Source organism: Scardinius erythrophthalmus (genome assembly GCF_964197995.2).
Source record: "Scardinius erythrophthalmus genome assembly, chromosome: 15".
Lineage (NCBI taxonomy): Eukaryota > Metazoa > Chordata > Actinopteri > Cypriniformes > Leuciscidae > Scardinius > Scardinius erythrophthalmus.
This window is the reverse complement of record NC_138235.1, coordinates 34,641,989-34,660,104: the sequence shown is the minus strand read 5'-3', so window position 1 is coordinate 34,660,104 and position 18,116 is coordinate 34,641,989. Positions and strand designations below refer to the sequence as shown.

The following is an 18,116-nucleotide window of genomic DNA, read 5'->3' as shown; positions in this document are numbered from 1 at the left end:
AAATTGAACCTCAGCTGTTCTTTATAACAGTCAATTTATTTTAGGATTTCCAGTCATCAAGCTCGGGAAATACAGGTCACAGACACAAAAATATACCTTTAATTTCCCCAAGCTGATTGCTCACTAAACCACATCATACTTTCAGCCCATTTCAAATTTAATTTTGATGTGACAAAGCGTGGTATTTAAGTGGCTGAGCTGTTTACTTACTTTTAATTAGACTTCCCATCAGCCATCATTTTGTTCATTCAGACTGATTTGCGAACACAAGATGAATGAAAACAAGAGGTGGGATTTTTCGCACGATACAATCATATCCAATCATATTCAGTCATAGCGTGATGGAGGAACTGCCTCCTCTCACGTGACCTTTCCCCATTCATTCTCAATGACCCCCCAATAAACCCAGCACATGCTTTAGGGGGTCTGTTAAAAGTCAATGGGCTCAGGGGAGGCAAGAGAAATGCGGACTCCCGCTGTAACTTGACCAGCTGGTGTCGCTGTGTCGACTGTTACTTTAGAAGAGCGAGTGATTTATATACCTTTTAATGTCACATTTTGTAATATTTGCATTTGCGACTTATTTTTGGAATATGGATTCTTTTCCAAACCAATTTTTTGAGGAGGCACTGCCTACCCTTGCCTCCTGAAAGGAAACACACATTATGTCAATACAGACAAAACAAGCTAATTTAGTCCAAAGAAAAACTAAAGCCGGTTTATCATCACATGCACGCATACATATATACAAATGCATGTGTTATACAAAAACTTTTGCACTGGTGCTGAACAGATAAAACTTTATTACATTTAAAGGGTTCTGCGAATTGTAAACTTTGCACAGTGATTGCATAGATTCACAAATATCATAATTAAAATCAGTGACATTCATGAATTATTCACAATTTCCTGAACAACGGCTTTTAAAAAGTACTTCAAAATAACCAATTTATTTAAAATACCATTCCTCTTGTAAAAGAACAAGACCTATTAAGAAAATATTTAGAATTGCACATAGTTCAAAAAGGAGCTTGAGATGTAATATAAATATATAAACAAATCTTCTTAAAAGCAGCAGTCTATTTAGCTTTGTCACCGGGATAATTATACGTGAACCTTACACCTGAATAAATGTGAGTGTCTTGCATATTCGCTTTCAAAGTCATTTTTAAAAAGCGAGACAGTTCACTGAATGCACACTTAACACCCTTAGTGTTCATATTCCTAATGTTTGATGACCTAACAGGATGATGATTCAGAAATGCATATTAGAGTAAACAGAAAAGAGGCCTTAATATTGAACATGTCAAAAACCATGTGAGTATCAGTGAACCAATATAATTAGATAAAAAAACGGACAGCCTTATATTTGCAGAGATATACTCTGTGCAAGTGCTAAATCAGTACAAAGTATGTGCCATTTCATTCAATGTATTCTGCAGAGTTGACTAATAAAAAAGTGCCATACTTGAATGTACTTGTATGCATTGTGCATATATAATATTATGGTATTTTTATAGTAGTTAAATAGTTCAATTGCTGTCATACCAGTGACAATTTGACCTAGTTGGTGGGGTCTACAAAATGAAGTGAAACTGATATACGTTTAAAGGGCTCTGTCATGACACAACATCTTATATTATCCAGCTTTGAGTAAAAAAGGCCTGTCAGCTAGACATATAAGACACTTATTGCTTTTTTTCTTCTCCCATACAGTTTCACCCTGTATGAAATTTTCATAATGGTTTCAAATTGTTATAAAGAGACTTTCTAAAAAAATACGACAAAACATTTTTGTGTACTTGGTAAACTCAAGAGCATATAGTACCATGTATTGGACATCTGTAGTGGAAGTGCTGTGATATCTTTGCAAACAGCAGCCATTTTCGGATACCTCCAAGTCTTATATCCAAAAACAAAAAGGAGAAATTCTCACATTGCATTAATAAGCAGCTAGAAATGAAAATGACTTCTCTGAATTGGCCATTTTTAAAGCTGAATCTTTGAGTTATTATTATCTTTGCATGTTTATCAATGTGTGCTTCAACTGACGGTATCACTGATCTGTAGTGTTTGTAAAATCATTTTAAAATACTGGATGCACAAATAAAATAAAACACAAAAAAGATGCATCCCCAGCAAATAATCCTCTTCCAAATGAGTGCATGTGCTTTTGAAACCCGCCCATGACACTAAACACAGGTCACAACAGATAACCTCTGTGCTATCAGCGGTAAAACATAAAAACTAATACCGGTACTATACTAACCCATAAAACTCAAATCAGAAACCCTTGGCACACAGGAAAAGGTCTGAAATGATATAAGGATAAAAAATAAAACGCTAACAGTTCACACGAGGACGCCACACACCACAGTCACTTTTAAGGGAAGTCGCTTCCATCATAGATGATTGGCTTCTCGATGGTCAGCTGGTAGTTGACCTTTTTGGAGAGAAATCTGTTGAAAAGAAAACAGAGAGGAAACAGCAATTGCTTCACTTCAAACAATAACTAAAGATATCACAAATGAAACAAGTACGTGACAGATTTGGAACATCTTCATATGCAGCAACTAGACAAATATTTAATTATAATAGTGTCTGGAATGTTGCTACGCTAATCACACACACACACACACACACACACACACACACACACACACACACACACACACAAAATCCATTAAACAAACTAACTTTTGAACAATAGTGTATAAATAGTTGATAGAATCAAACTTTTAATGTTGTTTATATGTGGTGTTTTTAATATGCTTTAAGACAAACCATGTGTAAATTCTTAAGTCAACATCATTGCTGAGTATTTTCTCTTTAGAAACTGCAGTGAACCAAAGACAGCCTCAAAAACACGGTTTGAAATTGCTGGTGATTCTGACTTCACAATCAGGTCAACATGTGATCGTCAACGAGTGGATCTCTGATCTGCTGTGAGTGAGTGGAGGCGGGGCTCATTTGCATATTCATAGAACGACCTATACTAAATGAGGCAAGGGTGTAGACTAGTCACATTCAAGATATTTTAAGGCATGAATTTTTTTTTTTCCAAGGAAAAAAACATAGACTGTAAAAAAAATAGACAAAAAAGCAGACAAACGGCTAGCAGTGAAATCCACCTGTCACTCAAGTGGCCACGCCCTTAATTATGCAGAACTTTAAGGCTTAATATAATTTTAACGGATTAGTTATGAAAACCCTCACAGTTGTAATGAAGGGCAAAATTAGCTGTATAGACCAAACCCACTTTTTGTACCAGACTGTAAACATATATTTTCTGCTGTAAAGTTGGGCATTTTTACATGGGCAGTCTATGGGATTGCCTCTCGTTTGGAGCCTGTCTCTAGCGGCCAGTCGATGAATTGCAGTTTAAGTCACTTCCGTGTTGGATTCAAGAGAGAAACCGGAAGGTTGTCGCTTGGAAAAACACTTAAATGTCATTTTGGTCATCAAAGATGAGTAATAAGGGATTTATGGACTACAGGGGGACTTTAAAAGAATAGATTTTTCTGAGAAGCACAAGCTCTGAAAGGTTTCCCGGAGTGTGCAAATGTCACCTGTGTGTTACTGTACCTGGAAAATGAGTTATCAAAGATGAATGTGTAGACTCCTGGGTAGCGGACTTTGAGTTGTCCCTGTATGGTCTCTTTATGCGAGTTACAGCGTGTGAGAGGAATCAGAACCTGAACCACAGGAACACAAAGATTTAGCACCGTAGCCTAGAGAGTGCTCCGATTGATCAGGCGCAGATCAATATCGGCCGATAACAGCTTTATACATTTTGATAGGTGGTCTCTATAGAGAATGTGAAGCTGACATCATGCTATGTTGAGGTCTCGGGAGAGTTGTCTTGTATAGACGCCATATTAGAAGGATCTAATATGCCTTTTTGCTTGTGAGTTTAATGCAGTGTTTTGATTTTCTGTTGTGATAGTTAAAAATGATCATTCATGCTGTATTTGTATATATATACTGTATGTTACCGGCAAAGTGTGAAATCCCGGTATTGTATAGAATGCCTAGGCAATGTATAGAATGCCTGATGGTTTTTGGCAAAAATACATTACCTAATTCTATACATTACCTAGGCATTCTATAGAATGCCGGATTACACACTTTGCCGGTAACATATATAATAAAACAAAAACTAATAAATTACTAAAACTTAAAATTTAATTAAAATGAAAACTGAAAATATAAAAAATGAAAGCTAATTCACAATATTAATAAATAATATAACAGTATATAAAGATTTAATATTGTAATATATATATAATTATTTAACTTACAGAAAAACAATAAACATCTCAATCATGGTGAAATCATCAAACATGCAGACATAAAATAGAACTAAATCCAACTAAATAATAATAATAATAATAAAACACCATAATAATTTTAATAAACTATTTCAAAACATAGCCATAAACGACTATATTTAACTAGTATAATAATAAAGACAATGTACAGCGACTTCTGAGAACACAAATTTTCGTCTTTTTCATTTAAAATTTCCTTCTTTTCCACAGAAGAAAGTCAGAGTAAACACACAAAGACGCCTATTACCAAATTATACCTGTAATGAGACTCTTTGCTCGTACAACAGCATTTTTTCACTGCAAGCAACTTTAGTGATGGTGGATCTTTGCATGCTGTTGAAGCGCAAGTATGTGTGTGTTTGTTACCTTGGCCTGCTCAATAGGTGTGTCAAGTGTCTCTCTGTACACCACCGTGAAGGAGATGCTCTTTGGCTCGGAAGAGAAAACCCAGCTGATGATGGGCCCGTGGTCACCCACGGTGATGGGAATGGCGCTATAGCAACTGGACTTAACAAAGAGCTCTCGGGAACCATCACCGAAATGAGAAATCTCATCTATATCCAGAGGCACAGAGGTACTAGAGAAAGACATGCACGGAATCAACAATAATAATAATAATAGTGGAGCAGGATGAGTGTATGTGTGTGTGTGTGTGTGTACTAACGTGAGTTCTCCTGACTTGAGGAGGGTGATTTCTGCATCCTGTACAGTAGAGATCATCTCTTCCTGTTCATCAGGCGTCACATCACTTGATATGCTTCTGTAAACGACAATAATCACAATGAACCATAAATTGAAGGGACATTTTTTGAAGAATGTTCTGATCTTTAGATATAACTTACTTTAATGTACATCTATGGGATATTGTCACCCATTTTATTGTATAAATCATAATCGTTTCATCTAAAACAGTGATATTTTACTATGATTGATATTCTATTATAGTTTTTGTTAATGTTTTGAATTATATTTTAATTTGAATTTTTCCTGTTTTCACTTAAGTTTTCATTACATTTTTTTGCCATATTTATTTTTTCAAATGTTTCTATATAGTATTTATTAATTTTCTGGCAGCTATTAAAGTTGTTTATATTTTATTTCAGTTAAAGTATATTTCAAGCAACACAAATGTTTTTAATTGATGGTTTGGTTAACGATAATAACACTGGTCTGAAGCACAAATAGTGCGAAAGTTTTGTTTGTTCAAATCTTTAACCCCAGTTATAAATCTGTCCTGGCAAACAGAATTAAAATAGCTACATTTGTGTGCTAAAGCTAGAGGCTTATTTATGAAGACATTTTGTAGGCTTTTAAAATCAATCTTAGAGCAACGACAAGCAATTGAGTTCATTCTTTAGTCTAACCTGTCTAAAACTGCATAATGAAAAATTGAACTATCCTTGATTTTTTTAAATAACAGTTCACTGTACAATAAAAACCTACTGTCACTTTCAGATCTCAAAACTGTATAATTTGGAACTTGTGCAGCTGTATTATATAAAATAATACAGATTAATACATTTGAACACATTAACACTAAAGTTCGAAAGTTTGGGGTCGCTTATGTTCACCAAGGCTGCATAAAAAATACCATATAAGACAGTAATATTGTGATATATTATTATAATTTATGTTTTCTATTTTATTACTTTAATAAATTATTATTTATTCCTGTGATCAAAGCTGAATTTACTCCAGTCTTCAGTGTCACATGATCCTTCAGAAATCATTCTAATATGCTGATTTGATACTCAAGACAGATTTCTGATTATTATCAATGTTGAAAACAGTTGTGCTGCTTCATATTTTGTGCAAACCGTTATAAAAAAAAAAAACATTTCAGGATTCTTTGATAAATATAAAGATCAAAAGAACAGCATTTATGTGAAACAGAAATCTTTTGTAACATTATAAATGCCTTCACTGTCACTTTTGATCTGACATTTTTGATCATATTTTTCTTTTGATCTTTATATAAATTGGTCACAATCTAACGCAGCATTGCAGAGCCTGTTACTGAAGGACCTGAGAACCATTAAACCACCTGCAAGAACCATTAAAACATTTAACATGCGAAAAAGATGTATACATTAAGCTCTTAAATGCACAGTGCGGATTAATGTGTATACATATTCCGATATGTTTGACGCAAAAAAAAACTTTGATAGACATAAAATAAATGCTAAAAAAATTTTAATTAATAAAATCACAAACAAAATGTTGTTCCATCAAAACTCTCCTTTCCTGGAGAGTGCGTCTGTAATTATGGAAACTCGCTCACCTACAGGAGGCTTTGGGGCTGCTAGTGAAATTATATGCCAGGCAGGTGCTCATCTCAGAGTGACAAATGTTAGAAAATGTACCCAAGATGGAATTAAATGCATAAATTGACAGTCATCATCCCTCTCACAATCAATCTCCCGGCAGGACTTCCTGCCTGTCTGTAACACTTATTTAGGGACGCATCACAGCACAATCTTCTAAACAGAGACCCGGTGATGCAACCGGGAGAATCTTGATAATTCTGCTACAAATTGGACCATTTGGAGTGTGATTGTGAGTACATGGGAATGTTTTAGCGCATCCATTGTCTACTTCGTTTGTGCACACTTCCTATGAACAATTCTGATTCAGATTTCACTTCATGAATGTGGTTCCTTATTGATTCCTTTTAGTAATAGTCCAGTCATTTTCAGCCAAAATGGGGGTCAACCTTGAACAAATTGCAACAGAAGCAAACACAACTGATTTTGTATCCTCAATATGTCCTGAGTAAGGGGAAAAAAGCCCTGAAGAAGTTTCGAAAAAGACCCAAATATAGCCTATTCATATGCCTATTTATTCTTATTCTCACGTGAATAGAGTAAAAATGTATTATTATTGCAGAGATGGGGTTTAAGGCTGGGTCCGTGGGACTGTTTCTGGGGGTTCACTTTTTATTTTACCTACCTTTTGTCTTCTGCATTCTCCTTACCATTGTCTCCCTCAGACTCGTCCCCCAGAAACAGTCCCACAGACCCAGCCCCAAACCCCATCTCTTAAAAATGAATAAAGGCTGGTTTAAAGTACTTCTTTCTGCCTCTATGTATGTGCTCATGGGTAGCCTAAATGGGTTCCATCCAGACCTTAACATTAAGTATTTTACTGTTATGTGTCGAAAAGATTCAACATGACATTTTCACCTGGCTAGAGCCAATGTTAAGATCTGTTGTGGTATTTATGCAAATTAGCACATACGTAATTAGATTATGCACCGTTTGTCCATGTTAACAAACAAGTTTAAAAACTCTTAATACATTTTTTGTTTGTCTTGATGTAAGTAATCAACTCAGTAATTTTCATGGTGATATCTAAAGGTTAAAATTTTTAGCCTATTCACGTGAGAAAAAGAATGAATAGGCGTATGAATAGGCTATATTTGGGTCTTTTTCTAAACTTTCCCCTAATGGGATTCTTCAGGGCTTTTTTTCCTTACTCAGGACATATTGAGAATACAAAATCAGTTGAGTTTGCTTCTGTTGCAATTTTTTTTGCAAACCTTTTTTCATAAAATGACTGTACTATAATTGTGAAGTTAAATGAATAAAAACTTGTCTTGAAATGAAAACGTACATCTAGCATCACCACTCACTTTATTGCAATAAGTCTAAAAGCTAAAAGCTTCACATCTTGAGCAGCATTTACCACAAAAGTGTGCTTTCACACAGACTGAAATATTTATGTTGTATAAATGTATTTTTATTTACATTTATTTATTTGGCAGAAGGCAGAAGGAACATTACAAGCACTTTATTATAAGAGCCAACAATATTTGCAGTGTACCAAAGCCAGGTTTTTTACTATATTATAAAATGTAATTTTATTCCTGTGATCAAAGCTGAATTTTCATCATAATTCCTCCAGTCTTCAGTGTCACGTGATCCTTCAGAAATCATTCTAATATGCTGATTTGCAGCTCAAGAAACATTTATTATTATCAATGTTGAATACTCTGATGAATAGAAAGCATTTGTTTAAAATAGAAACCTTGTGTAACATTATAAATGTCTCTAATGTCACTTTTGCCCAATTTAAAGCCTCCTTGGTGAATAAAAGTATGAATTCCTGGGGGAAAAAACTGAGCCCAAACCTTTGAACGGTAGCGTATTCATTGGTGGTGTTGTCTTCAATTATTTGTGTGTGTTTGTGTGTTTCCGATCTTACATGTCTCCAGTTTGCCCTCCTTCTCCTTCTTCCTGTGATCCAGTGGTGGTACGCGAGTCGCTGTCATAGACCCCGTTCACTTCCTCCTCAGTTATGATGTCAAACACCCCATCATCCGGCTTCTCATCAGGATCTGTAACTGCATGTCAGGACACAGGAAGTCATCAACTTTGACATCAACCCATAAGAAATGTAAAAAGTGAGTAGAAAGACAATTAGCATGAAGCAAAGGTCCTTAAAAACTGGCAGGACTTAAAAATAACAACACTAGATCCATCACATGTAAACAACCTTAAACAACTTAAAGGGGTGGTATAATGCCCTTTTCACAAGACGTTAAATACGTCTCTGATGTCCGCAGAGTGTGTATGTGAAGTTTTAGCTCAAAATACCCCACAGATATTTTTATATAGCATGTTAAAGTCTGTGTGAACCGGAAGTTGCAAATGACTTTTCTCCGGTGTTGTGACGTATTTCCGAGTGAAAAGGAATATTGAACAGAGGGCAGGGTTTTACTTTAGCGCTCCTCCTCCTCTCCATCTCTCGCTCATAGCAGACTAACGGTTTGAGGGGAGTGGTTAAGCATTTCCCAACCCAGGCCGTCAAACCTACATCATCAGAGAAGGAACGCCATTCCAGACCGGAAGTAACTTTTCAGACTTTGATTAAAGATTACCACGGCAAACAATTTTTTTCTGTGTATTAACTTGCACGGATTAATTTTTCACCACAAGACTAATAATATGCGCTAACAAAGTAAATAGGGTCAATTTTGATTTCAGTTGGACTTTAAATTGTCACTTTTTGAGGGTGAGCAAAAACGCACAGTTTTTGTCTGTTCCTTTAAATGCAAATGAGCTGCTGCTTCCAGCACAGGGGGCGGAGCTTCAACAGCTCGTGTCCTTTTACCTCACACAGACATGCACTGGAAATTTCAAAAACGTTTAGCTTTTTATGTTCAAACCAAAGTCGGACAATGATGGAGAGACTCAAGAAGAAGTGACAGCATGTAGACAACATTTCTAAATGGTTAGTTGATGAATTTATGTAGCTTATTGGTAGTTATCTTCTAGTAATTGATTAGCATATTCTGTCATGATAATCTATAAATTGTGTTCCGGGGGCGGGGTTTATGTAAATTTTATGGTTAGTGATGTCACTAACCCGGGAGGAATGTCGTGTAGTCCCTACCAACCGTTTGTTGTAGTCCTTAAAAAGCGATTTCTTTAAAAGCAAATATCTCACTTTGCTTTGAACTTTGAGATTTGTAACTTTGCAGATGTTGTTTATGCTCAAACAGCAACATTACACACTAACTAAAGTTAGAAAAGTGAAATCATAATCAAGCAACATTACACACTAACTAAAGTTAGAAAAGTGAAATAATAATCAACCACCCCTTTAAGGAAAAGTAAATGTAAAACGTAAAATGACAGACTAAACTAAAAACAAATTAAAGCTAAACAGAAGTATTTTTTAAAAATGACAAAAGAACAAAACAAAATGACAAAAAAACATAGAAATAAAAGCTAATTTAAAATATTAATAAGTAGTGTTGCAGTACTCAAGACCAGTCTTCTTGAGACCACTTTTTGAAGACCTCGGTCTTGTCTTGATCTCGGCCACTTTTGTAGTTGGCCTTGTCTCAGTCTCAGACTAAGAGGACTCAGGAGTTTATTTCAAGACCAGTCAAGACCACAACTGCGGGAATACGACCTGGACTTGGTTTAGGTAATCTTGACTATTGATAAGTACTATAATAGTATATAAATAATACTAAAATAACACTGTATAGATCTAAATTCAGTATCATTTCTGAATTGTTTGTAAGTTTCTAAGTTTCGTAAGTTTCTTCATGATTCAAGTGTAAATTACTGATTATGCATTGATGGTAATGTCACATGGCATGTGTTACTTTTCTCAGCGAAGGCCAGGATGGACCAATCACAGTCTGTGATGACTCTATATAATTTGACTCGCATGTCAGGAATCTTAATTTAAACAAATTGCAAATTTTTGTGTAAAAATATCTGCAATAGAATAAAAAATCCTGACATTTGAGCATGCCTGGTGAAATATCTGGTTTTTGAGCCATCAATCGCCCCCTTGAAGAAGATAATTTGTGTATGTCATAATGGAAACCTTTATAACAAGCAATATTTGCTATACAATCAGTGATAGGACTGCCTGTGAAGACCAATTCATCAGTCAATTACAATGACGCATGTTATACAAAGTGCTCTGTAACAAAATCCTGATCCTTTAGCATTCTACAACGGGCTTCTTGGCAATTCAATTTATTCATAAAGACAATCTTCAGACATAAAAGATGAATGCCAGGCAGAACAATGTATTCAAGCTCTTGAAGGTTCTCTCAATTCATAAATACCACTGTATTCACATACTCAAAATGAAAAACGTTGGCAGCACCTTTCTTTTGTAGCTCTTATATGGAGAGATTATAGGAAAGAAAAATGAACTTTTATGCATGCTAAGTAAGTTTTAAGGTGCTCTTAATGGAAAAAAGTTGGCAGAATTTAAAACTCGCTTTAAATAACAACTCAAACCACCTGGGAAGTTCCTACATACAAGACAGACACTACGATATAATAAAGAATAAAATGGCCAATTTTACGCATATTACGCTTTTTTGCTATGAGGAGGCAGAAAGCTTTTTGGCACTAATGCAACACAATGAAGAGCAAAGGATGCAAATTCGGTGTGTTTTTCATACTCTCAAAGGGAATGATGTGAAAAGCGAGTTGATTGCACAAGTCTGTCCTCATGAATCAGCTAAATAAGTAGTGTTTTCTGGCTATTCTTCATCAACAAAATGCATACAAACTAAACTGCACAGTTCAAACAATTACAATTTTAGGTTGGCATTCATGTGCAATCAACTCGTGAATACAATAATTCCAACATGACATGAAGGGTGTGTTTTCTGCTGTGTGTATCTGTACCTGTAACTCTTGGTGTGGGTACATAGGGTGGTGGTGGTGGTGATTGACCGGCAGCGTTTGTGTGGGGTGGTGGTTGGTTTTCTGAAGAGCTGCTGAGTTCAGCCTTCGTAAATCTTTCCACCACGGCGCCGTGCTGCGTGTAGCACTCTCGACAGCAGCGCTCCTTCTTTGCGTTTTTTGTCATTACGTAATTGTTGCTGCAGTAGTAACAGAAGATACGGCCACACAACCTGCCAGGAAACACAGAATAACCATAAGTCCAAATATTCGGCACAAAATAACATGCAATATTTGTAAACCAAACAAAGCACCATATGTTCTTTATATTGAGTCTGAAATACTTCAGTGTATTCACATTCGGTTCTCTTGGTTCTTTTTCTTCAAAAAAAGAAATTGATACATTTAGTCCTGATTCACTTTTGATTTTTAAGACCAAGCCTAAAGATACAAAATAAAAAAACAGCTATTATGACATATATTTAAAAACAATGCTGTGTGCTGGGATAAATGCGCTCACTGTATGTGAGTACATATGATGGCACTGTATATGATGGAGCTGAAAGCTTGTGAATAAAAATTATAAAATTTATAAAGAGTCAAAACAGCGGCAGGAATCCCTCCATCACACACACAAACGAAGATCTTCTGCAAGGAAATGCCATTTCCTACACCTGTACTGAACTGAAATTAGCTTCTATGATAAGACAAAAACAGGTGTGCTTGAGCATTCTATCCTTTTTAGGGTCGCATACCGTGACATCACATCCTGTTTTTGGTTCGTTTAGATGTCTTTGGTCCATGTAGCGTTCATATTTCAGTCGAACCGCACCAGAGTTCGTTAGGAAGCAGACAAAGACCCATCTTTTTTCCGCTCTCGGTCCACTTGTTTGGTTCACACCAGGGTTCAGGACTAAAACCAAATTGTGCTCAGTGACAGTTGTTTATTTGCAAGCGTTATTAGTCCAGTCATTTTATGAAAAAAGGTTGAACAAATTGCAACAGAAGCAAACTCAACTGATTTTGTATCCTAAATATGTTCTGAGTAAGAAAAAAAAAAAGCCTCAAAGAATCCCATTAGGGGAAAGTTTAGAAAAAGACCCAAATATAGCCTATTCATACGCCTATTCATTCTTTTTCTCACGTGAATAGGGTAAAAATGTTAACCTTTAGATATCACCATGAAAATTACTGAGTTGATTACTTACATCAAGACAAACAAAAAATGTATTACAAGTTTTTTTTAAATTGTTTGTTAACATGGACAAACAGTGCATAATCTAATTACGTATGTGCTGAAAAAATGATTTAAGGCTGGTTTCTAAAGTACTTCTTCCTGCCTCTATGTATTAATGTTCATGTTCAGCCCAAATGGGTTCCATTCAGACCTTAACATCAAGTATTTTACTGTTATGTGTCAACAAGATTTAACAAGACATTTTCACCTGGCTAGACCCAATGTTTAGATCTGTTGTGGTATTTATGCAAATTAGCACATACGTAATTAGATTATGCACCGTTTGTCCATGTTAACAAACAATTTTAAAAACTTGTAATACATTTTTTGTTTGTCTTGTTGTAAGTAATCAATTCAGTCATTTTCATGGTGATATCTAAAGGTTAAAATTTTTACCCTATTCACGTGAGAAAAATAACGAATAGGCGTATGAATAGGCTATATTTGGGTCTTTTTCGAAACTTTCCCCTAATGGGATTCTTCAGGGCTTTTTTTTCCTTACTCAGGACATATTGAGGATACAAAATCAGTTGAGTTTGCTTCTGTTGCAATTTTTTTCAAGGTTGACCCCCATTTTGGCTTAAAATGACTGGACTATATCTGAATTGTTTCAGCCAGATTTACTAAAGTACTTATGCAGATCAGGAAACAAGGCAAACAGTCGAAAAATGTGTTTTATTGGCTGAGAAAAGAATGACAATGTGCCCAGGGCTAAACCTGTGCATACAGATGAAACAAAAAATTTGTTGGACACCTAAATACAATTTTTTTGAATATATTTGCATTATTTTACAATATATTTAATTCAATATTAATGTGTATAGAGCTTTTCACAGCACATATAGTTCCAAATGATGTGAAGAGAAGAAATAATAGCACTTTTCCAGTTTTTACTAACGTGGCGGGGCTGCTTTTTCTTTTAAAGCCTTTCTTCAACAAATGTGTACAATACTTTAAAGGTGCAGTAAGCAATTTCTGACAAACATTATTGAAAATCAACACCAAATCAAACAAATTGTGAATATTTGCTAATGTCTGTTCTGTGTGTGTGCTGAAAAACAAAAGTGTTTGTACGTAGTCCTGGACCGATCAGACCGAGCACCACAACAATCTTGAAGCCAATCAGCAGTAGGGGGCGTGTCCTCTTATGATGGGGGAGGAGAGAGAGTGAGCAAGCCGGACATTTATAGAAAGATTGTAGAAAGAGAGATGGCTGAGATATTACCAAAGAGGAAAAGGTCAGAGGAATATTATTGGACGAAGAAGAGTTATAATCAGGCAAGAGCTAGGAACCGCGTTAATACTGGAAAAGCTTTTCAGCACTGGAGAGACGTTAGAGATGCCAAGGTTGCTTTGTTTCTGCTTGATACGTGAGTAACATTGGTTTCACAGAACAAAGATATGCTGTTGTTGTAATATTAGGTTTAGAAACATGACAGTTTTGAGTGTTATTGTTAGCCTGCAGCTGGTGTGCTGGCGACTAACATCGAAGTCTTTCATGTATGGAGTTGATGGAGTTTTTCGGTTCCTTGCCACTGTTGCCTTTGGCTTGCTCAGTTGGGGATATTTGGGGATATTTTATTTAATTTAATTAATCAATCAACAATACTATTGATCAGCATTACCAAACGTGGACGTTTTCCACTAGAAACAAACACTGATGTATTATTTTAATTTAATACTGTGAAGCTGCTTTGATACAACCTGTGTTGTGAAAAGCGCTATATAAATAAACTTGACTTGACTTGTATGTCACCTTGCTTGTTTGTTCATTTGCTTTATCATTGTGCTTGCCGTCAGCTATGATAAAGACACATGCATTTCTGCGCTTTATAAGCTTAGAATGTTTAACGCCAGCTGTTAGTCATTGCCTGTGTTGCACAGCAAGTTCATTATTTTGGGGGCGGAGCAAAAAAGGGAGGCATGTGTTTGTTGGGTGTTGAACCTGAGTGTTTACCTCACGCATACCTCACATATAAATTACCTAAGTTATATATATATATATATATATATATATATATATATATATATATATGAAATTATACTACAGGGCCGTTGAATGCTTGAATCTGATTGGTTGACGAACGTTCTAAGGTGTGCATTATTTTCAGGGAAACGCACAGCTAAAGTAGTTCCAGGCAGGTCTTGACCGCATTACAGTTCCATATCGCTTCGCGTAGTTAATGGTAATAACGGAAAATAGAATACAATTCATAACAAGAAAAAACATTTAGCCCCATGCGCTTGATCTGGAATTTTCAATGTCTAGCTTCACAGTCAATGGAAACATGCAGTTTAATTTGAATAAATAAAGTATATAGTCCTATCTATAATCAATAGAAAATTAAACTGAATATAGGCTAAATAAATGGATAATCCTGCAGCACGGATATAACAAATAAATATAACAAATATTATATTTATTTAAATAAATAATATAACAAATAAATAATTATTGATAGGCCTACTTGTTAAAAGGGCTTTGTGTTTCATTTATTTGGCTAGTCTGTCATCTGTCAATAATAGAAAAAAAAGAATGAATTTGAATTAATTAAAAGGAATTGAATTAATAAATAAATAATAATATTGACGCACATGCTTTTCTGTCTCATTATTGCAACATCTCTCTCTCTAATAACTGCATTAATAACTGGGGACACACTTTAAGGCCGGTTATGAATGTAATTTGATACGTATGACTGATCATGCCCAAACGCGTGTTCAGCGCGTTCAGTCTATGTTCAAAGTCGGTGTTTAAAATCTGCTGCAGTCGATGAAAACAGTCAGAGAATGTGTCAGCTAGTCGTGTGTTCCCAGCGTTAGTCTGCTATCAGTGGCTCAAACCTCCGTTACTAACTCTAAAATGACGTTTTGGAATTAGCAACGGAGGTATTGGATTAGATGCGTAAGAAATTAGTCCTACATACAAGAGCGTTTTAATGACAAAAACTTTACAAACGTCTTGAAATACATAATCTGAACAATGTTTCGAGGTGTGGTAACTGTAGTATAAGCGGAATAATTGACTTCAGGCCGTTGAATTATTAGAAATATAATGCACACCCGAGGCGAACGGCCACTCCGCTTCGCGTCGTGACCGCATTACCACCTCGGTTGTGCATTATTTTTCTAATAATTCAACGGCCTGAAGTCAATTATTCCTTACTTAATAGTAACCTAAATTACTTAGCTTTTTAAAATTCATAAATCAATTTTCTGCTGTTCTTTTGCATTTCACTCCACCTCTACCTTGAGATCAGAGCAGGTGTTCGCGAGATTGCCCACCTGCAGTGATGCCGTCGCAGCCACCACGTGAACTGGCCCTGGCAGCCCAGGCAGTGTGTAGCCTCTTTATCCACCAGCCACCACTTCTCCTCCGCTCTCAGCTTCTGCTCGAACTCAAGAGCATCCGATTTCTGCCAAAGAGCATCTTTATCCCTAAAAAACAGAGAGAGCAGGAGATGAGAAATTAAAAAAGACTCCAAGGTTTTCTTGTATCTCTCTGGTGTCCTTAACGTCTAAAAGCGCTTTTCATGGTTCAGCCATTTCATTTCTATTTCATGTCTAGAGGAAACTTTTATCACATCTGCAGCTGTTTGATTATATCATTTTATCCACACCAAACTGCAGATTTTATCAAACAGGTGTTTATGCACATCCAGAATATCTTTGTGACAGCAGCACCCTTATATCTTTTCTGCTCAGCATTATGGATCAGTAGATATTTGAGTTTTGCTTAGAGAATAACAGGTACCTTACAAACTACAAGAATATAATAATCTACAAAGGGACTGAATTAAACAGAGACATACAGCAACAACAATCTGAAAGGCAGGTGAGAACAAGCTCTTGATCTGCTTTTATGTGTGCTTCTTTGAAAAACATTTCACACTCCCATTATCAGTTTTCTTGACATTTCATTGAGAATTCGAGTAGCTTCATCTGTTAAAAGCCTTTCTTTTTTTTTACTTTCTCTTTCCCCTGAAGTGAAAAAATATTCTAGATTTATTAATGTGTGTGTGTGTGTATGTGCATATATATATATATATATATCTGTAAAGCTGCTTTGAAACGATATGTATTGTGAAAAGTGCTTTACAAATAAATGTGAATTGAATTGCATATATATATATATATATATATATATATATATATATATATATATATATATATATATATATATATATATATAATTTAATATGTTTTATCATTTAAAATATAGAACATTTATTATTATATATAAATTATTATTATAAGAATGAGCAAAGCAGGTAAAAGCCTATTGACACCAAAAGAAAGCAGACAAAGCTAAATTAATTTCCGACAAAAAGCGTCCAATAATTTTCACTACAAGAATTTTGAAACAACAACAAAAAACTAAAATATTCCAATTATTTCAAATATAAAAACGACTTGCAACTATTTAAAGGATTTTCAAAATGACAAAGTAAAATGAATCATCCAAAACTATTTACACAAAGATTGTGTGAGATAGTCCATAAGAATGCACTGAATCTTTTATCAGGAAAAATGTGTGTTTGATGGAAAAAAGCCTTACATGTTAGAAAAACGTAACCCTGACCTATAACAAGGAAAACACATTGACTTATTATTAACAACAAAATAACCCAGATTTTAGGTTAGGAAAGAGAAGCTAACCCTGAAGTTCAAGGCGATATACAGACCTAATAAGTTCGATGAGGCGTTCCTCCAGGTTTACTTTGGTTTGGCTCAGATCCTCCAGCTCAGCAGACATCCGGAGATGCTGGTTCTGAGTCTCTGTCAACACCTGATCCAGTTTCTGCTTCAATTCTTCCCTCTCCTTCTGTACGTCACTAAGAGCCTCTTTGGTACTAAGGCAGAGAGAAAAAGCAAAAAGAATTTAATAATATTGCATAAAAATATAACCTAAACAATAATTACTAAAACCGAATCTCTTCAAGGGTGCAAGAAATCCTTAACATAAGGATCCATTTGGAAATCCATTAGTGATGGCTTTTATTCACGCAGATCCATTATCTGTGCTGCATTAACCCTTTTATAGTGCTTTTGAACGCGCTCACCTTGATACACTTCCTTGCAGTTGTTGCGTCTCACACTCTCTCTCATGTATCAGAGTCTTACAATCAGTGATGTAAGAATCCTTCTCCTCAATCAGACGAGAGTATTCTATCTTCACTCCCTAAATATAAACACACAAACAAACAGCCAAATGCATGAACGCAATCTGGACACACAAACATTCACATACATTGACAATGTTCTGTACAGTTATTTTGTCTCATTTTGTTTTATTTTATCTTGATTTTCATCTTATCCAAGGAACAAAAAAAGTGCTGATTTGATTACCTCGTACTGTAATATTGAAACAACAGCATTTAATCC

The 18,116-nt window shown here is 35.3% G+C and overlaps 1 protein-coding gene across 1 annotated transcript in view; it reads right to left on the bottom strand.

The window, feature by feature from the left end:
• fyco1a (FYVE and coiled-coil domain autophagy adaptor 1a) overlaps positions 1 to 18,116 on the bottom strand; it is a 36,424-nt gene continuing 18,308 nt past the window's right edge. Inside the window, exons 10-18 of the mRNA XM_081387247.1 lie at positions 17,795 to 17,913; positions 17,417 to 17,584; positions 16,017 to 16,169; positions 11,498 to 11,727; positions 8,535 to 8,673; positions 4,996 to 5,091; positions 4,698 to 4,908; positions 3,586 to 3,695; positions 1 to 2,459 (exon numbers count right to left, since the gene is read on the bottom strand). Coding sequence (XP_081243373.1) covers positions 2,384 to 2,459; positions 3,586 to 3,695; positions 4,698 to 4,908; positions 4,996 to 5,091; positions 8,535 to 8,673; positions 11,498 to 11,727; positions 16,017 to 16,169; positions 17,417 to 17,584; positions 17,795 to 17,913 — 1,302 coding nt within the window. The 3' untranslated portion in view covers positions 1 to 2,383. The remainder of the gene's footprint in view (positions 2,460 to 3,585; positions 3,696 to 4,697; positions 4,909 to 4,995; positions 5,092 to 8,534; positions 8,674 to 11,497; positions 11,728 to 16,016; positions 16,170 to 17,416; positions 17,585 to 17,794; positions 17,914 to 18,116) is intronic.